The following is an 18,898-nucleotide window of genomic DNA, read 5'->3' as shown; positions in this document are numbered from 1 at the left end:
GCGACCCCGTCAACATCGCTCGCGTCGCGGCCGTCTCGCTGCTCTTCCACGCCTCCCTCGCGGAGGGGGGCATCCGCTTGTGGGCCCAAGAGCGCGGCTTCGAGCTTCCGGCGCAGCCAGAGGGCGAGAGCTGCGCCGTGCGGTGGCTGTGCCTTTCTGCGCTGCTGCGCGAGGCCAACCCGCCGGCGAGGGCTGCGGCAGGCTCCTCGCACGGCCTCTTCATCGACGGCGAGGGCCGGCTCTCGTCGTGCGGCTCGGCAGCGGAGGGCGAGGGGGAGGAGGAGGAGGTTGTTCCAGGCCTCCTTGGTCACGGCGAGGGCGTGACGCGGCTCAATACGCCGACGCGCCTTCCCTCCCCGCTGGGAGGCGAGCGCGCCGTGAGCGTGTCGGCTGGAGAGAACCACAGCCTCGCCCTCACCAGCAGCGGCGCCGTTTGGAGCTGGGGCCATGGAGGCCACGGCCAGTTGGGCCACGGCGACGAGCTGAACGAGTGGCAGCCAAAGACGGTCGAGGCCTTTGCTGATCAGCGCGTCGTCGCTGTCTCGGCTGGAGAGAGCCACAGCCTCGCCCTCACCGCCGATGGCGCCGTCTGGAGCTGGGGTAGTGGATACTGGAGCCTAGGCCACGGCGACCAGCAGAACCAGCTGCTGCCAAAGAAGGTCGAGGCTTTGGCAGGGCGGCACGTCGTCGCTGTGTCGGCTGCATTCTTCCACAGCCTCGCCATCACCGCCGACGGCGCCGTCTGGAGCTGGGGCCATGGAGGCTGGGGCGTGCTGGGCCACGGCGACAGGCAGAAGCAGCTGCTGCCCAAGAAGATCGAGGCCTTTTCTGGCCATCACGTCGTCGCTGTCTCGGCTGGATTCTACAACAGCCTCGCCCTCGCCGCCGACGGCGCCATCTGGAGCTGGGGCTATGGAGCCTCTGGCCAGCTGGGCCACGGCGACGAGCAGCGCCAGCTGCTGCCGAAGAAGGTCGAGACTTTTGCTGGCCGGCGCGTCATCGCTGTGGCGGCTGGGAGCAACCACAGCCTCGCCCTCACCGCCGACGGCGCCGTTTGGAGCTGGGGCTGGGGATCCTTTGGCCAGCTGGGCCACGGCGATCGGGAGGACCAGCTACTGCCGAAGAAGGTCGAGGCCTTTGCTGGCCAGCGCGTCGTCGCTGTGTCGGCTGGATTTGAGCGCAGCCTCGCCATCACCGCTGACAGCGCCGTCTTTACCTGGGGCAAGGGCCGCCACGGCGGCCTAGGCCACGGAGAGGACCTGTCGGACCAGCTGCTGCCCAAGAAGGTCGAGGCGTGGGGTCCGGGGCAGTGATGAGAAGGCCGATCGGCGATCGACTCGACATCCGATGCGACCTACCGCGGTCCTCCTCGCCAAGCACGACGGCGACCACTATCACAACGCACACTTGCCGAGTCGCAGTTTTTTGGTGCGAGAGGCAAACCTGCGAAAGCCCAAGGCAGGCAGAACCCCAAGAAGAATTTTACAACCAAAAGAATTCAACAAGCGAACTCCCTCTCAACCCGTGGCTCCGCGCTCCTGCCGCTCGCAGGCGCACCGCACCGCCCTCGCCGCCCCCAGACGACGGCCTCGCCTTTCCTGACCCCTCCTCCTTCAACCCACGCTCGCTCTCCACCGCCCAGCCCGTTGTCGCCCGTCCGTCCACCGCCGAGCCCGCCTTCTCATCCCTCGTGCTCTTTGTGCGCGTGGCCTCAGCGCCTACCCTACTCCCTCGTCGCCGCTGGTCGCAGGAGTCATGCTCATCACCAAGAAGAACCGCCTCGCCATCCTCTCCTACCTCTTCAAGGGTGCGCGCCGTCCCCTTGGCAACTCAACCGCCCGCCGCCGCCGCCGCACCCACCAAACCACCGCGGCTTGCGATGAAGATCCAACATACTCGCTGCGTTCTTTCCGTAAGGGAGGGGGGTCGCACCCCCTCCACGTGTCGACCGAGATCTCTGAGCATTGCACAGCACCAGCTGCTGTCCATCTCCCCCTCCTCCGCCCACCCAAGCGCCCACCTCTGCGCTGGCCCCGCCCCTTGCCCGCCGGCCCTCGAGCCCTCCCCCCCCACCCTCCGCCCCCCCTCCCCCCCCTCCCAACCACCGCCGCCCCGACCCTCCGCAGAGGGCGTCATCGTCGCCGAGAAGACGACCGGCCACACCGACCGCAACGCCCTCATGCTCCACCCCGACATCATGGGCGTCTCGACCTCGTTTTGCGAGGACGGCGCGGTCAAGACGTCGCCGCAGCGCGTGCGCAACCTCGAGGCGCGAGATGGGCGGAGATGCGGCGGAGATGCGGGGGAGATGCGGGGCGGATCGCGCGCAGCCGCGTGAGCCGAGCACATACGGGACAGACGCAGCACACCAGCCCCCTCCCTCTAGCTGATCCCGCGCTGTGCGGGTGCGGATGCAGCTCGTCAGACCCTCTCCGCTCTAGACGCGGCGCGTGCTTCTTCTGCAGGTGATCAAGCTGATGCAGTCGCTCACCTCGAAGGAGCTCGTCACCGAGCGCTTCGCCTGGAAGCACTACTACTGGTTCCTCAAGGATGAGGGCATCGAGTACCTGCGCGAGTGAGCGCGCCTCCGCCCCGCAAACTGCCTCCGCCCCCCCCCCCCCCTCTCTCCCCCTCCCGACCCCCCCTCCCCCTAAACCCCCCCTCTCCGTCCCCTTTCCCCAAAACAAGATAACTCCCCATCCCCGAGGACGTCGTTCCCAACACCCTCAAGAAGTCGACCAAGCCCGCGGCGCCGGAGGGCCGGCCGGGAGGCGAGAGACAGCCGAGCGAGCAGAGCCACTCTCCTTTTCCTCACTTTCGAACTGCCCCAGAACCTTTACCGTGCCCTCCCCGAAACCCTCCCCCCGTACCGTCTCCGACCCCCCCCCCGCACCCCACCCCACCACAGGCGACCGCGATGGCCCGCCGCGTGGCGACCGCGAGGGCGGGTACCGCCGCGGACCGCCCGGCGGAGATCGCGAGGGAGGCTACCGCGGCTTTGGCCGCGGCGGCGGCGCGCCGCGCCCGCCGCAGTAAGGCGCCGCAGCGGGTGGAAAGGGGGTTTGGGGTTACGAGCATGACTCTCGCGCGCCCGCCGCCGCGCCGGGGATTCTCTCACTAGCCCGCTGATAGTCTACCGCCCAACGCGGGTGTCCCGCGCCCCGCCCCCGTATTGCGAGGGAGGGGCGCGGCTGTTCGCTCGTTGGGCGGGCGGGGTCCTCGCCGCGGGCGTACAGCGTGGCGGGCGCGTGGCCTTGTCGTCACCCCCCTGCTTCCAAGTTCCATTCCATGGGCATGGCGTACGCCATGCCCATTCACATATCACAATCTTTTCGTATTTCGATCGATAGAACACCCCCCACACGGAATCGCGGTCTGTACGAGACTGTACGGTCGTTCGGTCCGCGTGTACGGCGATCCCGATCGGCGGCGTAGCGACTCTAGCGTCTATCTTCTCTGGTAGGACGGGAACGAGATGATAGTAGGGAGTAGAAGAAAGCAAAGAGGAGCCCTGCGCACGCACGACTCCGCAGGAGAAGCCCCTCCCGCCCGTGCTTGCGCAGCGCAGCCTCCTCCTCCCTACTCGCAAGCCGGGTAGCTGTGTGGTGATTGTAATGGGTTCCACCCTGTGTGGTGATTATAATGGGTTCCACCCTGTGTGGTGATTGTAATGGGTTCCACCCTGTGTGGTGATTGTAATGGGTTCCACCCTGTGTGGTGATTATGATGGGTTCCACCCTGTGTGGTGATTATGATGGGTTCCACCCTGTGTGGTGATTATGATGGGTTCCACCCTGTGTGGTGATTGTAATGGGTTCCACCCTGTGTGGTGATTATGATGGGTTCCACCCTGTGTGGTGATTATGATGGGTTCCACCCTGTGTGGTGATTGTAATGGGTTCCACCCTCTGGAGCACGCCTCATGCGGCCAGTTGTCGCGGAGGCAGCGGCCGCAGTTGGTTGAGCGGGACGCGCGCGTCCTCGTATGGTCGGCCATCGCGCGTCGTGGCAATCGTGAACCGTACGATTGCGGTGTGCTTGGAGCATCGCAACACGGTCGCCGCCCAGCCGGCTCCACCGAATTCTTTGCACGCGTACTGCGGCCAGAGGGCGCTTGCGACGAGGACCGGTCGCCCCGTGGCGTTTTCGGCGGTGATCGGTCGGGCGTCGATGGCACGGAGTACTTGTCGAGCGCGGAGTCGCGGTTGAAACCCTCGAGGACGTGCGCCGCGTCCGTAGGCGAGCCGTGGCCGGGCCGCCCTGGAGAGGGGCACACCGCCGACTTGTTCTCCCCGGTGCGCGCGTTGAGGAGGTACTCCCAGCACTGAGCCCTGGCCTCGACACCTCGACACCAAACCTCGACACCATGCAACTCGACACCAACTCGACACCTCGACACCCCATGCCAACTCGACCAACTCGACACCCCTCGACACCCCTCGACACCCCTCGACACCATCTAGGCTGGTACCATGCTCGACCGTGTCAAGGTGCCAAACTCGACACCTCGACACCCCTCGACACCCCTCGACACCGCTCGACACCCCTCGACACCGCTCGACACCGCTCGACACCGCTCGACACCTCTGATGATCCTAACACAGCAGAGATGTAGACCCATTGGAGTCAGAGTTAGAAATCAGGGTTGCAGCAGCAATCAAACTTGGCTGGCAGTACTTTCATCCCTGAGTTGCAGCCTCTCAAGTTCTAGCTCAAGTTGCAGCTCAGTTGCACCCCTGTTGATGCAGCAAACATGGCAGTACTCAGGTAGCCCTCAGGTGCTGCACAGCACCTTGTACAGTGGCAATGAATCCTCACACCAGTGAGCTTGTGCCATGAGTGCAGACCTGTGGTCCATTGCGCTTTGTGCACTGGCGACGCTCGGCTGCAACGGCGACGCTGCAGCGGCGGCGACGCTGCTGCGATGGGGTACTGGCAGCCCTTAGCTGCTGGACAGCACCTTGTGCAGTGGCAATGTCCACTGACTCATGGCACCAGAATGGGCCATGAGCGCTGTGGTCAGTTGCGCTTTGTGCGCCGGTGGCGCTGCAGGGGCGACGCTGCTGCAGCGGCGACGCTGCTGCGGTGCTGCGCCTGCACAGTACCTTTGTGCACAGTGGCAATGACTCCCGGCACTTGATGTCCTCAAATGTCCACAGAGAGTATACTGGTTGTGCTCAGGTTGTGCTACATCAACAGGGTGCAACTGAGGCTGCAACTAAGGGATGAAACAGCTTTGCAACTGCTGCCCAAGTTTTGTTGATGGGCTGCAACTGCATCCTGCCACCTTGGACACCTCGACACCTTAGACGCAAAACCCCTTGACAACACTCGACACCTGCTCGACACCCTCGACACCCTCGACACCCTCGACACCCTCGACACCCCTCGACACCCCTCGACACGGTCAAGCATGGTACCAGCCTCGACAGGCCTCAACAGGCCTCGACAGGCCTCGACAGGCCTCGACAGGCCTCGACACCTCTATCCCTCGACAGCAGCTCGACAGCAGCTCGACACCCTCGACACCGGGCCTCGACACCTCGACACCAGGGCTCAGTCCCAGCACTTGCTGGCGACAGGCACCTTGTAATCAGCGGCGAGCTTCACGATGTCCCACACTCGCCCGCTGACGAGCAGTGACTTGCCCTCCTTGAGCCACAACGCGGATTTGGCGAGGGCGTGCGCCTTGGGCAGCGGCGCGTTCGCGCCGATGACCACGCTCGAGCCAGGCTCGATCTTGGGGCGCTTCGAGGTCGGGGCCGCCGCATCCCGCTTGTCGAGCGGGTGGTTGGCCCATCCCGAAAGCAGCGGCAGGATGCACGTGTCGCACACGGACTCAGAGGTGGACGCCTCGTCGAGCTTCTCCTCTCGGGTCCGGTGGGCGGAAACTTTCGCGCGCATGCGCAACTCCTCGGCAGGCTGGCAATCGAGGAAGGCCACCGGGCCGAATCCATCCTCGCCGGGGTCGGGTCGAGATCGGCGGCTCGCCAGCGTCGTCTCGAGGATGCGCAGGAAGGCCTCGAACTGCCGGCTGCACTGGTAGAGGTGGTTGCACTTCCGCTCATACGTGTTGTACCCACTCGTGAGCTCGAGGTGCTCGATATAGAACTCGAACCAAGTCTTGATGGTGAAGCCGGCGCCGTCCGGGACGGTCTCCGGGTAGCCGATGCCCACGAAAAGGAGGTTAAGGAAAGCCCCAAAGCGTCGCATCTTGCTCGGGATGATGTAGAGGTCCTTGACGTGGATCCTCGGGAGACGCTGAGCATGGAGAGCGGCCCCCATCCAGTCCAGCACGCCGTTGGCTCCGTTCATGTAATCGACGCCCACGAACTTGCCCGCCAGGAAGGCCTTGCAGAGACTGTCGCTCTGGCCGTCGTGGCCGGTGAACCGGTACTTGTCGAGCGCCTCCTTTGGCTGGCCCGAGCTGTCGGTGACAAGGCACCACGTGAGGTAGTTGGCGAGCTCTACCTTGCAGTGCGCAATCTTGGCAAGAACCGGATTGCGGGAAGCCTCGTGACCCCCCGGGCCCAACAGCATCCGCAGGACGAGGTCGCAGCCCGACTCGAAGGCCGCCGCCAGGATCTGGCGCCGCCCTTCGTCCGACTGTGCGTCCGCGCCCTCGAGGCTGGCGGCCAGAGCCTGGAAGTTGGGCATCATCAGAGCCTTCTCCAAAAGCTTGGGCGGCGGCGGCTGGTCGCCCGAGGACGCCGGCCCGCCTGCCACGCTAGGCGCGGGGCGCCCCGCGTCGTAGAGGAGGTCCTCCGCGACCAGCGCGGTCACCGCATCCTCCGCGGAGGCCCCCGGTTGGACGAGGTGCTGCCGATCATGAACGGCCGTCGCGAGGATGGCCAGCTGGTCCGCCAGCGAGAGCTTAAGCTGAGGCGCGGTCAGAATCTTGGCGGCCAGGCGGCTCACCAAGGTATTCGCAGTCGAGACCGAGGGCGACGGCTGGATGACTAGCTGGTAGAGCGCGCCCAGCGAGGTGGCGAGCATGATCCGCCGCTCCTCGATGCGCCGCCTCTCATCTACCCCGCCGGCCTGCATGCGGAGCAAGTCCGTGAAGTCCTCGAGCCTCGTGTGTGGGTCCGCGGAGGTAGACTGAAAGATGACGGGGAGCGAAGCGCCCTTGAGCAAGCGAGGGATTTGGAGCGCGAGCATCGTAGGGTTGGCGGCCGCCGCCCCCACGCTTTGCACGATAGCTCCTTGGAGAAGGCCGGCCGTGAGTCTCGCGGGGGCTGCCAGGGGCAGGCGGGCCGCCCTTGTAGCTATCGGTCCCAAATGGAAAGAGAGCAGCGAGTACAGCAGCAGAGGCAACTCCCCGCCCGCCTCGAGCGCGCGAAGCGGGAGTTGCGTAAGGAAGAGCAGGTCCTGTGGTCCCGGCACGACCGGCACCACGGCCGCGGCTTGGCCCCCTCGACCGCGGCCCCGGCCTCTCCCCGCGGCCGGCGCTGGGACGGCGGGCGCGTCAAAGTCTTCACCGAGAAAGATGTCCGAGTGCGAGACCACCCAGACCCCTGGGTTGGCCATTGCCAGACCGGCGAGCCGCTGGTGCAGCACGCCGATCTTCTCCATGGAAGTGGCAAAGAGGTTCGCCGCGTCCAGAGCGGTCAGAAGCCGCGACCAGAATGCCCCATTGAAAAGCACATTGAGAACGTGGTTCCCATCGAGGAGGGTGCCTGTCTGCTGGTCCACGCTGAACCGGCACCGCGGCAGGAAGGCGCCCTTGGCGTCACTCTGCCCCAGGGTGTAGTTGGTCGCTGCTCCTGCATTGTCATACACCGTGGTCCAACTCAGACAAGGCGTGTGGTCCTTTACGTGCTGAGCCCCTGGAGCGAGAACGAGCGCTGCATCACTGGTGATCTGAACTTCGTCAACGACGACGACGATGGGCGCTTGCGCAGCTGGCGGGGCCTGCTGCTGCGCCATCTTCACTGCGTCCTCTCCTCTCCTCCCACCTCACAGAAAACTGCGGCCGCTAGCGACAGAGCGTCTCGCTGGCGGACGGCGAGAGGAACACAAAGGGACGTCCGGACGTCCATCCACTGGGATGAGATAACTGGAGATCTAAGGTCGAATCTCCCGATTCCACAGCCGCCCACAGGAGCGCCGCCTCAACACGGGGTCTCGGCTCTATCGAGCCATGCTAGCTCCAGCCGCAGCCCCACCCGGCCGCCCGAGGGTGTTCCCGCAGGCAGAGAAGACCAATCCTGGGGGAAGTAACCCGCCATAACGCACGCATAAAGTCATATCATATGTAAGTTGTATATGGCTATGGCCTATGGGGCAGCTTCGTCCATCGACAAAAACGTGGTCGTGGACAAGAACGCCCCAAAATCTTTTGAAACTTCGTTTGGTGTTGCACTCTCACGACTCACGTTGGGAGAGAGAGAGATTTTTAGCAAATACCAAACAACTCTATAACACAAGAAGACCAAGACTCATGCGGCACCGGCTCTACTAGCGAGGCGAATGACATATTCGACACCCTCGACGACCATCTCGGCTACGGTTCCGACTCCAGCTCCGGCTGGTAGTCGACAAGCTGCCGAGCCCAAATCACTGTGTGTGACACATTTCTTGTTGGCTTCTAAAAATCTCTCTCTCTATAACACTCACACGTAATTTGGGGCCTGGACCCTGTTCACGCTTGGTCGTTGGCGCTCGCTCGGTCGCTGCCCCTGGGACTGGGTGTAAAGCCGTGTACGGTGCGACAGCTCAAGCCGCGCACCTCCAGCGGCATGCGAGCGAGGGCCGAGGGGCGAGGGCGAGCGACTCGACACATGCTGTAGATGGATGTCAATCGACACACGACACCACCTGTAGCGATAGTATGGCATAGACAGGAACCTTAGATGATCGTTTTCCAAACGAGGAAAAAAAAGGAAGGCCTTTGCACGCATTGGCTTTGGTACACGGCGAAAGAAAACCAGCATCCAACGCAAACCTCGCTAAATGGCGCAGCTGGAGTTGGTGGCAGAGTTGGTGGTCGACGAACCCATCTCCACCCCGGGTTCTGCCGAGCCGGCGGCCGCTAACAATACACCCACAGCTCCAGCTCCCGCTGCGAGCCGCAAGAAGCGCGGCCGGCCTCCCGCCGACCCAAACGCGCAAGCGAGCTTCTTTTGCGAGGAGGCGGGCTGCGGCGCCTCGTACGTCACGTACGGCGGTCTGTACCAGCATAAGCGGAAGCATCACCCGTGGCTGATGTCGGACGCCAAGCCGGTGGCGCCCAACTCCGGCAAGCGGCCCCGCGGCCGCCCACGCGAGGAGGACCGAATACCGGACGAGCTCGAGTGGGAGTGCCCGGTCTGTGACAAGGCGTACGCCAGTTACGGCGGCCTGTACCAACACAAGCGAACCCACCACCCAGAGCTCGCCAACAAGCCCGCCCTCTGCCCTCCCCCCGCCGATAAGCCGCCGCAGCTGCTCACCTCCCCGCCGGTCGTTCAAGGGGCCTGGAGCACCGCCGCTGCAGCGCAGTCGCCGCTGGTGACTGTGACTGCTGCTACAACGGAGCCGCTGCCAGAGCCGCAGCCCGCGTCGCAGCTGCCCATACAGGTCGCCACGCAGTCGGAGGCAGCGCAGGCGGCGGAGGCGGCTTGGATGGCGGCGAGGGCGGCTCAGGCAGTCGTGCCAGGCGAAGCGCAGGCTTGCGACTCGCCGGGCGTGGGGACGCCACCCCTCTCCCCCCAGCCAGACCAGGCGGCGCCAGAAGCGCCGCTCGACAGCGCTGAGGCAGCCGCTCGCGCCGTGCTCGGCCACGAGGAGGGCGCGGTGCTTGTGCTGGAAGCGGGGGCATCCGTCTCGGAAGCGGGGCCATCTGTCTCGGAAGCAGCGCTTGCGGAATAGAGACCACGGAGGCAGTGGAGCCCTAGGTGGAGGGCTAGTGGACGGCACACACATGTGCTGTGAATATGTACGTTAAACGATAAAGAAGACGCCGACACAGAGCCGCGTCCGAGAGGGAGCAGGCTGTGCGGCCCTGCGCACACAGATCCCTATCTGCGGACGGCACGTGTGCGTCACGTGTCACCTCACTTTGAACGCCTTGGTCGGCTTTGGTGCCGGAGCGGCGGGTGCGTCGCTGGAATCGAGCCGCACGTCCCAAGTACGCTCGGCGGCGGCCCAACGCCACGCCGGCCGCAGCTGCGAGGCAGGCACTGTGTGGTGCACATTGTACTGCGGCGCGACGACGGCGTGCCTCCCGCCGCCCGCCCTGCCGTCGTAGAGCACCTAGGGGAGGGATGGACGGAGTCGGAGAGCCGCGTCCGAGAGGAAGGGGGGGGGGGGGAGGGGAGGGGAGGGGAAGAGGGGAAGGGGGAGGACGCTCGCCTCCCACCACCCTTCTTTGAAGAGGAGCTCCAGGGGCGCCGACGCGTCCAGCTCGGTGACAAACTGCGGCTTGTGGCGCGGCGGCAGCGGCCGCACGTGTTCGAGCTCGACCCAATCCTCCCAAGTCGAGCCGTCGTCCTCACGGAAGGCGTCGTACCGCACGCGGAGCTTGCCGGCGCCGCGCGCCTCGCGCGTCTCGAGGACGCGCGCCGTGTACCACGAGCCGAAGAAGCCATCCTCGACGCCGGCGATCTCGACCGTCGTGCCGGGCGCAAAGTGGTGCAGCAGCTCCCGCGCGCCGCGCGCCGCGCCCTCCTGCTCCGCCCCCTTTGTGCCCGGCAGCAGCTCCGACGAGCGCCGCTTCGCCTTTGCTTTCGCCTTGCCGGCGGCTGAGGGCTTCTCGGCGATGCTCCAGCTCGGAGCGCCGCGTCGCCCAGCGGGCTCCCACCGCCAGCTCGGCCGCAGCAGCCGCGCCGGCGCACGCAACTCGACCTCGTAGCCACACAGCTCCAGCTCCCACACGCCGACCTCGCCCACGGCCCGCAGCACGGACACGGGCCACCAGCCCCGCCGGTGCCACACCTCGGCGATCGAGCCTGGCTTGAGCCCCGCGGGGAAATCGGCGGGCGGCGGCGGCGGCGGCGGCCGCAGCCGCGCCGCGGTGTGCCACTCCTCCAACAAGCCAGCCTCGCCCTCCCCGTCGGCGAGAAGGCCGGCCACGCGCACGTGCGCCTCGAGCGGGCCCGCGCCGCCGCCGCCTCGCACGCCGAGCACCTCGGCCGAATACCACGACCCCTCGAGGCCCTCGTCGGGCAGCGCTACCTCGGCGCGGCCGCCCACCGACGGCTTCCACGCCTGCTCGCTCCCAGAGTGCGGCAGGGCGGCGGCGGCCGCAGCGACCCTCGAGGCTAGCGCTGCAGGGGGAAGAGCGGATGCTGCTGGCGCCACTCTCTCCATCGGGCGGGGGACCTACGCGGTGAATGCACCAGAGTCGGGGCGTGAACACGGTATCGTCCAGGGAGCATCGCAGGAGTGCACCGGCTATGAATACAGCGGAAAACAGCTGCATACACAGCTGAATACAGCTGAATACAGCTGACGACGTCGTCTCGAGAGCTAGTCGGAATACACTGGGGGCTGTGTTCAACGTCTACAGCGGGGAGCCTCGACAGCAGCGGGAGCGACGACCATCGGAGCGACTGCGGCGGCAGCGAGCTCAAGGAAAGGCGGGGCTGTCGCCACCGGCATAGCGCTGGCACTTGGCGAGTCCGGCGGTGAGGGCGGCAGGGAAGGCGGCGGCGCGTTCTCCGCGCGCATCAGGAGGTCCTCCATCTCGTCCAGCCCGCTCGACTCAGCCGGCGCCACCACCTCGGCCGATGGTGGCTGCTCGCGCGGATGCTCGTCCTCCGAGGGCGCCGGCTGGACCGCGGGAGGAGCAAAGCCCTCTGATGGCGCGGCCTCTCCGCTCCCTCCGCCCGCCGCGCCGCCGCTCTCGCCCGGGCGCTCGAGTCGCAGACGCACGCGCGGGTATCCGCCCGCTGGGATCTGCTCGCGCCGCCGCAGCGCGGAAGTCAGCCACGGCGGCGGCGGCGCCTGCGGTGGTGGCGGCGGCGGCGGCGGCGGCAGTGGCGGCGGCGACGACGCGCGCGCTCGCTTGGCCGCCTTGACGCTGGGCGGCGGCTTGAGGGGGGGAAGTAGCACCTGCGGGCGGGGCGGTGCGCCAGAGTGGGCGACTTGGGCCCTGTCCGCCTGGCCCTGTCCGCCCGCTGCGGCTGCTGCGTCCGCACACCTCGCCGGGAGGCACGTGGAGCTTCAGCCGCACGCGTGGGTACTTTGGCGCCGATGGCTTCGGCGCGGGGCGGGGCACACTCGCGCCGGCCGCCGGGAGAGACGGCCGCTTGATCTCGCGGCCGCTGTGCCGGCTCGGCGCCGCCGCCGCCGCCGGGTCTCCGGCCGCGCCAGAGACCCAGCGAGTGGTCCGTCCGGTGGTGCGCGAGCACGCGTCGCAGACGTACTCGACGATCCGGCTGCCTTGCTTCGCGTTGATGCCGACGCACTTCCCGTGGAACCTACGGTGTGGCCGGCGCGTGGTGAGCCCCCGCGGCTCGCGGGCGTGCGTCCGCTTGCCGCCGTGCGCGCCAGTCGCCGCACGTGTCGCACGAAATGTAGAACCATGTCGGGTTGTACGGCTTGCGGCAAATGCAGTAGAGCTCGCCCTGCTCCGCCTCGCGCTCCAGCTGCTTGACGAGCCGCTCGACGCACCGCCTCACCTCGGCGCACCGCCGCTCCTCCTCGCGCTCCTCGCGCTTGCGCTGCTCCTCGGCGCGCCGCTCGGCCGCGAGGGCGAGCTTCGCCTGCCGCGACTCCTCCTTCTGGGCGGCGACGACCTCCTGCCGCGCGTCCTTCTCCGCCTGCCGCTCGGTCCGCTTGACCAGCGACTCGACGAGCTTGTACACCTGCGTTGTGAATACGCCGACCTCAGGGCGGGACTACGGCATCGTGCAGAGTCTTCAGAGCACCGCGTGAACACGAGGGATGCGAATGCAGTGAATACAGCGGAATACGGCCGAGTACAGCGGAATGCGTGTCCTCTCGGGCGCTAGTGGGAAGAGATCAGTCCGTACTCCGCGTCTGGGCTTGCGCACACCTCGCGCTGCTCGCGCGCCAGCTGCTTGAGCTCCGAGCGGCTCGCCTGCTCGTCGAGGAGCGCGCGGCGGCGCGCCGCCTTCTCCTGCCGCTGCCACTCGAGCGACGCCTCGAGCAGCGGCCGCAGCCGCGGGCGCTCCAGCGCGTCGACCAGCTCGCGCAAGTGGAGGAAGAGCTGCGCTGACGTGCGCGCCAGCGCCGCCTTGGCGCGCCAGAGCTCGCGGCTCGAGTGCGTCGCCCACGCCAGCTCCTCGAGGACGGGCGCGGAGCCCGCCACGACGTCGCCGCACCGCTCCGCGACGGCGCGCTGCAGCGTGCAGCTCGCGCAGAACCAGTCGCCGCTCGGCACCGCCGGCAGCTCGGGGCGCGCGCAGTACGTGTGCGTCGCGCGGTCGCACGCGTCGCACATGAGCAGCTGCGCCTCGTCCTCGGCACCGCCGCACATGTCGCACCGGATCGCCTCGGCCTCGTCTGGGTCGAGCCCCTCCTCGTCGCTGCCGCCGCCCGTGCCACCATTCCCGTCCGCCGCCGCCGCGGCCGGTCCCCTTCCGCGCCCACGCCCGCGCCCGCGCCCGCGCCCGCGCCCGCGCCCGCCCTTGGGCCGATCCCACGACCACGGCCTCAACGCGTCGTCCACCCCCTCCGCCCCCTCCCCCTCCGCCGTCGACGCCGCGTCGGCCTCGTCCGGCGGTGCCGGCGTCACCGCCCGGCTCGCGCCGTCGGTAGCCGCCTCTGACGCGCCGTCGCCGTCGTCGGCCGCGCCGGGCCGCGGCCGCGCCTCCAAGCTGCCGCGCCGCTTGGCGAGGCGCGCCGCGCGATCCGCCTGCTGCTTCGCCAGCGCCTCGCGCTGCTGCTGCTCGCGCAGCGCGACGCGGAGGTCGTTTTTGTGCCGCGTGTCGGTGCCCCCCCCCGACTGGCGCCTCCCCCCGCGGCCGCGGCCGCGCCCCGAGCTGGCCGCGCCTGCGGAGCTCGCGGCGCCGTCGGCCGTCGCCCCACCCGCCTCGGCGTCGGCCGCGCCGCGCCCCCCCCTCGCGCGGCCGCCACGCGGCTTCGGCGTCGCCGCCGCGAGCTCCTCCGCCTCGGAGGAGAAGGGCGGCACCAGCCAGCGGCGGGTGAGCGCGTCGCATACCAGCGCGTCCTCGAGCTCGAGCAACCGCGCCGCGAAGCCGGCGGCGGCCAGCCCCTCTGCCTTGAGCTCCGCCACCCAGCCGGCGCGCCGCTCGCCCCACCCTTCGCCGAGCAGCTCGCGCGGAAGCTGCGCCTGTGATACAGGAGTTCTGTGCTCACTTGAGGAGCGGGCAGCTCTAGATTGCCGCGCCCTCGCCCAATCTCGCCCAATCTCGCCCAATCTCGCCCAATCTCGCCTCGCAGCGCGCCTCGATGTGCAGCAGCGCGTACCGAAACAGCTCCAGCGACGGCACGACGGCGCAGTCCGCGGCGTGCGCCTCGAGGTGGCGCACCACGTCGTACGCAGCGAGCCGCACGCGCCGGCCGGAAAAGGGGCAGGCCGCCGCGCTGCCGAGCGCTGCATCCTCCGACGGCAGCGCCGCGTCGACCGCCGGCGATCCGCTCGCGCCCTCCGCCACCTCTGCCGCCGCCTCCTCCGCCGCGCGGCGCGCTTCGCCCAGCTCGCCGCCGCGCAGCAGCCGGCGGAGCGTGAAGTGGACGCGCCGCTCGCAGACCGGCCCCGCCGCGGCGGACAGCGCGGCGGCCACCGCCTGCAAGTCCTCCCCGCCGTACCGGACTGTGGCCACGCCCGGCACGCCTACACCCATAGGAGGGAAGGGTGTGAGAATCCGCTGGAGCGGCGAAGGCGAGCGCGGCGGCGGCTGGTGCGCAGGGAGGGGAGGAGGCGCGTGTGCCGAGAGGGGAGAGGTGCGAGCGAGGGGGCGCGGGGAGAGCGGGAGAGCGGGAGAGCGGGAGAGAGCGGGAGAGAGCGTGAGAGCGACGCCTGCCCCCGGCCTCCCACCGGAGAGGCTCGGGTCTGCAGCCTCGTCTGTGGCGGACGCGTCTCGGCGCTGGACCCAGAGGGAACCTGCACCGGCGCGCCGCGGCGCGTGAGGTCAAAAGGCGCCGCCATGCGTGTGTGGCGCCGGGCCGCGACGCAGGGCCCGCGACCCCTCTCCCCGCCGTCAGAGCCGCGACCCGTCTCCCGCCCACCCCTCTCCCTGCCGTCCCCGCTCACACTCCGCCGTCCGACTGCCCCCACACCGTACCGCGGGCCGGACACGCACCGTCGAGAAGCCAGTAGACTCGCCCGTGCCGGTCCCTGCCGAGCGGCTCCCAGCGCAGCAGCCGGTGCGGCGGCCAACACTGCAGCCTGCCGAGCAGCATCGCCGGCTCCCACGCCTACCGGGACACGTCCATGACATGTCCGAGACATGTCCTCTCAGGTGCTCGACGACAGGAACAGGCCGAGGTCGGGGTGGGAGGACGACACGAGTACAAGCGAGTTGTCGCGGGAAAAGACGGCGGAGTCCGTGTCCTCTCGCGCGCGAGCTGGAGTGCACAAGGCGCCGTCTTTCGCCTCTAGGCTCCCGAGCCCAATCATGCGCCTCGTACCACTCGGCCCGCCGCTCCAGCGACGCGCGCAGCGACGGGTGCTCGGCCGCGCGCTCAGCGAGTAGCCTCGCGGCGAGGACGCGCCGCTCCGGGGGCAGCGTGTGGTACTCGCCACTCCTCAGCCCTCGCACGGCGAGGGCGAGCTCGGCGGTCGCCTGCCGGCGAATAGAAGGGGCGCGGGGGGCGGTGGGCGCGCGCGCGCAGGCAGCGCAGGCGGCACGACAGCCGCGGACGCGGGGGCGCGGCGCGGTCCTGCTGGTGGGTGTGCATGCGGTCTAGTGACGGTCGAGGGACGGTCGAGGAGAGGTCGAGGAGAGGTCGAGGGAGGGTCCGCGGGGAGGGTGCTGGAGAGGTCCGGGAGAGGTCCGGGAGAGTCGAGGAGAGGTGCCGGAAGGGGCGCCGTGTCGCCTGCCCATCGGCGAGCCGAAGGAGCGCCTGTCCACACAGTTCTCGTGAGGAGGGCGCGAGACGCGAGCGCGCAGGACGGGCGGGAGGGAGGGAGGGAGAGCAGAGAGGGGGGGAGAAGGGGGAGGGGGGGCGAAGGGGGGGGGGAGGGGGGGCGCCTCTGCGAGCGCCTCAGCCCACGTCAGTGCGGAGAGGTTGCGCAGGGCGTGGCAAAAGGCGGGGTGCGAGCGCGCGAGCGCCGCACTCGGCTCAAAGAGGAGGCGCAGCAGCGAGACGTGCAGCCGCATCGCCAGCGCGGTCGTCGCGCCGCCCCCTAGCGCGGCGTCGAGCGCGTCCACGCGCACCTGCGGCCGTCGAGTAGGGTGTGACCGCCTCCCGCCATGTCCACATCTACCCATGCCACTCCACGCCTAACCCTCCCCAAATCTGCGCCGCGGTCTCTCTCCCCCCCGCCACTCCTCACGCCCGCCTCTCCCAGCCCGAGCTGGCGGCTCTCGGCGCTATCTCGGCGCTATCTCGGCTAATCTCGGCTACGTCTCGCCTCTCCCAGCCCAAGCTGGCGGCCAAAGGCGCGCAGCACGCCCGCCACGTAGAGTAGATCGCCAAGCAGCGGGGCGGGCACCTGCGGCATAGCGCCACATAGCGCCGAGATAGCGCCGAGAGATCGCCGAGATCTCGCCGAGATCTCGCCGAGATCTCGCCGAGATCTCGTTGCCGGGCATCTCGTGGCTCACGGACCCTCCTCGCGCCGCCGCCCTGCGGCGGCGGCGGCAGCGCCAGCGGCTTCCAGCGGGACGCGTCGTCCGCCGTGTCCTCGCCGCGCAGCAGGCTCTGCACCTGCAGGCGTGGCGGGGACATGTGCATGTTCATGCACATGTGCATGCCACATGTACATGTACATGTGCATGTCTCCTGTCGGACGCGTCACCTCGGACCGCGGCGCCGGTGCGGAGCAGCGGCGGTGCGCGGCGGGCGAGGGAGACGCGAAGGGTCTCGGATATGGCGCGTGGCAGGCTCCGCACCTCGGCCAGCTCGGCGCTGTCGTACGGCGCCGGCTGGGGAGCATACTCCACCTCGCCGTCCTCGTTGCGGACGATCGGGAGGCCATCCTCGTCCTCGTCCTCCTCCTCCTCCTCCTCCCCCGCTGCCTCTTCGTCCTCATCCTCGTCCTCCTCTTCCTCCTCGTCGCCGTCCTCCTCGCCACCGTCTTCCTCCTCGCCCTCCTCCTCCTCCTCCTCCTCCTCCTCCTCCTCCTCCCCCTCCTCCTGCGTTTGAGGGGCGGGAACGTCAGTGAGGGCGAGCGGGTGGTAGTGGCAGTGCCCGCCAATCCACGGAAATACTATGTAGGTGGGAGATGCCTCCTCTTCGGCATCCTCCTCGCTGCCACCCTCGTGACCCTCCTCCTCTTCCTCGTCGGCAGCGCTCTCCTCCGCTGCTTCAGAATCGCTTTCCGGTCGCCGAGATCCACGCCCTCTCGACGCTGTTGAGCTTGCTGCGCGGCCCGAGTTGGGCGCAGCGCGACTTGAGCTCAGCGAAGAAGAGTCCTGTGGCACGCGAGCGCTTGCACGAGACGCCATCCGGCGGAGCGAGATAGGCACTCACACGGGCGGCGAACTCAACAACGGCGCTGAACAAGTGCCGGCGAGAAAAGAATTTTGCCGCCGGCTGGCGAGGAGAGTGGGACGAAATCCCTGTGTGGTGGCGGCGTGCCGTCCTCCCATCCCTCCCTTGGGGTGCCTGTTTTCTTTCTTTCTTTCTGAGAGTGGGACGCCGGCAGGCGGCGGCGTCGCAGGACGAGGCAGAAGAGAACGACGCGACAGAGGAGGAAATGACAAGGGAGAGAACGACGAGAGTGGGACGACCGCGAGGTGGCATGAAGGTTGCAGCGAGAAGCGGCGAGGGGACTGCGAAGAGAGATAGGAAGAGGCAGACTCCCTAGGGTGGGCGACGGCTAGCGCATCACACACCTCTCCTTAAAATCCCTGTGTGGGGGCGGCGTGCCGTCCTCCCATCCCTCCCTTGGGTTGTCTGTTTTCTTTCTTTTCTTTGAGAGTGGGACGACCGCGAGGTGGCATGAAGGTTGCAGCGAGAATCGGCGAGAGACTGCGAAGAGAGATAGGAAGAGGCGGACGCCCAAGGGTGGGCGACGGCTAGCGCACCACACCCCTCTCCTTAAAATCCCTGTGTGGGGGCGGCGTGCCGTCCTCCCATCCCTCCCTTGGGTTGTCCGTTTTTCTTTCTTTCTTTTTACCCCTGTTCTTAAAATCCCTGTGTGGTGGCGGCGTGCCGTCCTCCCATCCCTCCCTTGGGTTGTCTGTTTTCTTTCTTTCTTTTAGGGCCCCGGTGATAGTACTAGCACGCGCCAGTTCGCACCTGTGTCGAGCCTGTGTGCTGTGAGAGAGAGTTCTTTTGTTTAAATTCTTTTAGGGCCCACGCTGCGAGAATTGGTGAGAAACTGCGAAGAGAGATAGGAAGTGGTAGATAGACGCCCGAGGGTGGGCGACGGCTAGCACCACACTCCTCTCCTTAAAATCCCTGTGTGGTGGCGGCGTGCCGTCCTCCCATCCCTCCCTTGGGTTGTCTGTGTGCTTGGTTGTAAAATTCTTTCTTTCTTTTAGGGCCCATCCCTCCCTTGAGTTGACTGTTTTTTCTTTCTTTTTCAGGGAGGTGGGGGGCGAGCCGAGTACGATACATGTAGAGAGACAGCGGACACGGGCGCCATTCATCGACCACGGAGAGCTGGCCCAGCCGCGAAGAGGTGCGGCGTTCCAACCAACGTCGCCGCCCCCGCCAGGCCGTCGACGCTATCGGACGTAGCCGGTGGAGCCGGAGGGAGGAGACGAAGAAGAGAGGCGGCAGCGGAGAAAGAGACATCAACAACAAGGGAAACGACCACTCAGCGGCTGTCTGTCGTGTGACGCTCGGCAGGCGAGCAAAAGAGCGAATCGGG

General features: G+C 67.7%; 4 protein-coding genes across 4 annotated transcripts; 2 read left to right on the top strand and 2 right to left on the bottom strand.

Annotated features, from left to right (window-relative positions):
* Positions 1 to 1,347: 1,347 nt before the first annotated feature.
* On the top strand, positions 1,348 to 3,349 carry EMIHUDRAFT_449424 (hypothetical protein; the record flags this gene model as incomplete). The annotated part of the gene is made up of 7 exons (XM_005785527.1): positions 1,348 to 1,414; positions 1,751 to 1,807; positions 2,127 to 2,269; positions 2,466 to 2,575; positions 2,689 to 2,771; positions 2,909 to 3,292; positions 3,325 to 3,349. The coding sequence occupies 5 exons, from the start codon at positions 1,348 to 1,350 to the stop codon at positions 2,690 to 2,692; spliced, it is 381 nt and encodes a 126-aa protein (XP_005785584.1). The 3' UTR covers positions 2,693 to 2,771; positions 2,909 to 3,292; positions 3,325 to 3,349.
* A 571-nt stretch (positions 3,350 to 3,920) lies between these two features.
* On the bottom strand, positions 3,921 to 4,404 carry EMIHUDRAFT_202355 (hypothetical protein; the record flags this gene model as incomplete). Its single annotated transcript, XM_005785526.1, has 3 exons — positions 3,921 to 4,097; positions 4,178 to 4,331; positions 4,400 to 4,404. 3 exons carry the CDS (start codon positions 4,402 to 4,404, stop codon positions 3,921 to 3,923), a joined length of 336 nt encoding a protein of 111 aa, XP_005785583.1.
* Positions 4,405 to 8,955: 4,551 nt separating this feature from the next.
* On the top strand, positions 8,956 to 9,852 carry EMIHUDRAFT_202353 (hypothetical protein; the record flags this gene model as incomplete). The annotated part of the gene is made up of 1 exon (XM_005785525.1): positions 8,956 to 9,852. The coding sequence occupies one exon, from the start codon at positions 8,956 to 8,958 to the stop codon at positions 9,850 to 9,852; it is 897 nt and encodes a 298-aa protein (XP_005785582.1).
* A 72-nt stretch (positions 9,853 to 9,924) lies between these two features.
* EMIHUDRAFT_449423 (hypothetical protein) lies at positions 9,925 to 17,499 on the bottom strand (the record flags this gene model as incomplete). The annotated part of the gene is made up of 20 exons (XM_005785524.1): positions 17,306 to 17,499; positions 16,971 to 17,215; positions 16,687 to 16,785; positions 16,490 to 16,570; positions 16,103 to 16,292; positions 15,525 to 15,703; positions 15,216 to 15,330; positions 14,933 to 15,016; positions 14,664 to 14,746; positions 14,380 to 14,426; positions 14,081 to 14,258; positions 12,983 to 13,447; positions 12,475 to 12,791; positions 12,125 to 12,404; positions 11,490 to 11,880; positions 11,110 to 11,249; positions 10,828 to 10,917; positions 10,346 to 10,572; positions 10,037 to 10,219; positions 9,925 to 9,985 (listed from the first exon to the last, which is right to left on the bottom strand). The coding sequence occupies exons 5-20, from the start codon at positions 16,233 to 16,235 to the stop codon at positions 9,925 to 9,927; spliced, it is 2,973 nt and encodes a 990-aa protein (XP_005785581.1). The 5' UTR covers positions 16,236 to 16,292; positions 16,490 to 16,570; positions 16,687 to 16,785; positions 16,971 to 17,215; positions 17,306 to 17,499.
* Positions 17,500 to 18,898: the final 1,399 nt, after the last annotated feature.

Source organism: Emiliania huxleyi, assembly GCF_000372725.1.
Source record: "Emiliania huxleyi CCMP1516 chromosome Unknown EMIHUscaffold_16, whole genome shotgun sequence".
NCBI lineage: Eukaryota > Haptophyta > Isochrysidales > Noelaerhabdaceae > Emiliania > Emiliania huxleyi.
The sequence above is the reverse complement of the archived record's forward strand: the minus strand, read 5'-3'. Positions and strand labels throughout refer to the sequence as shown.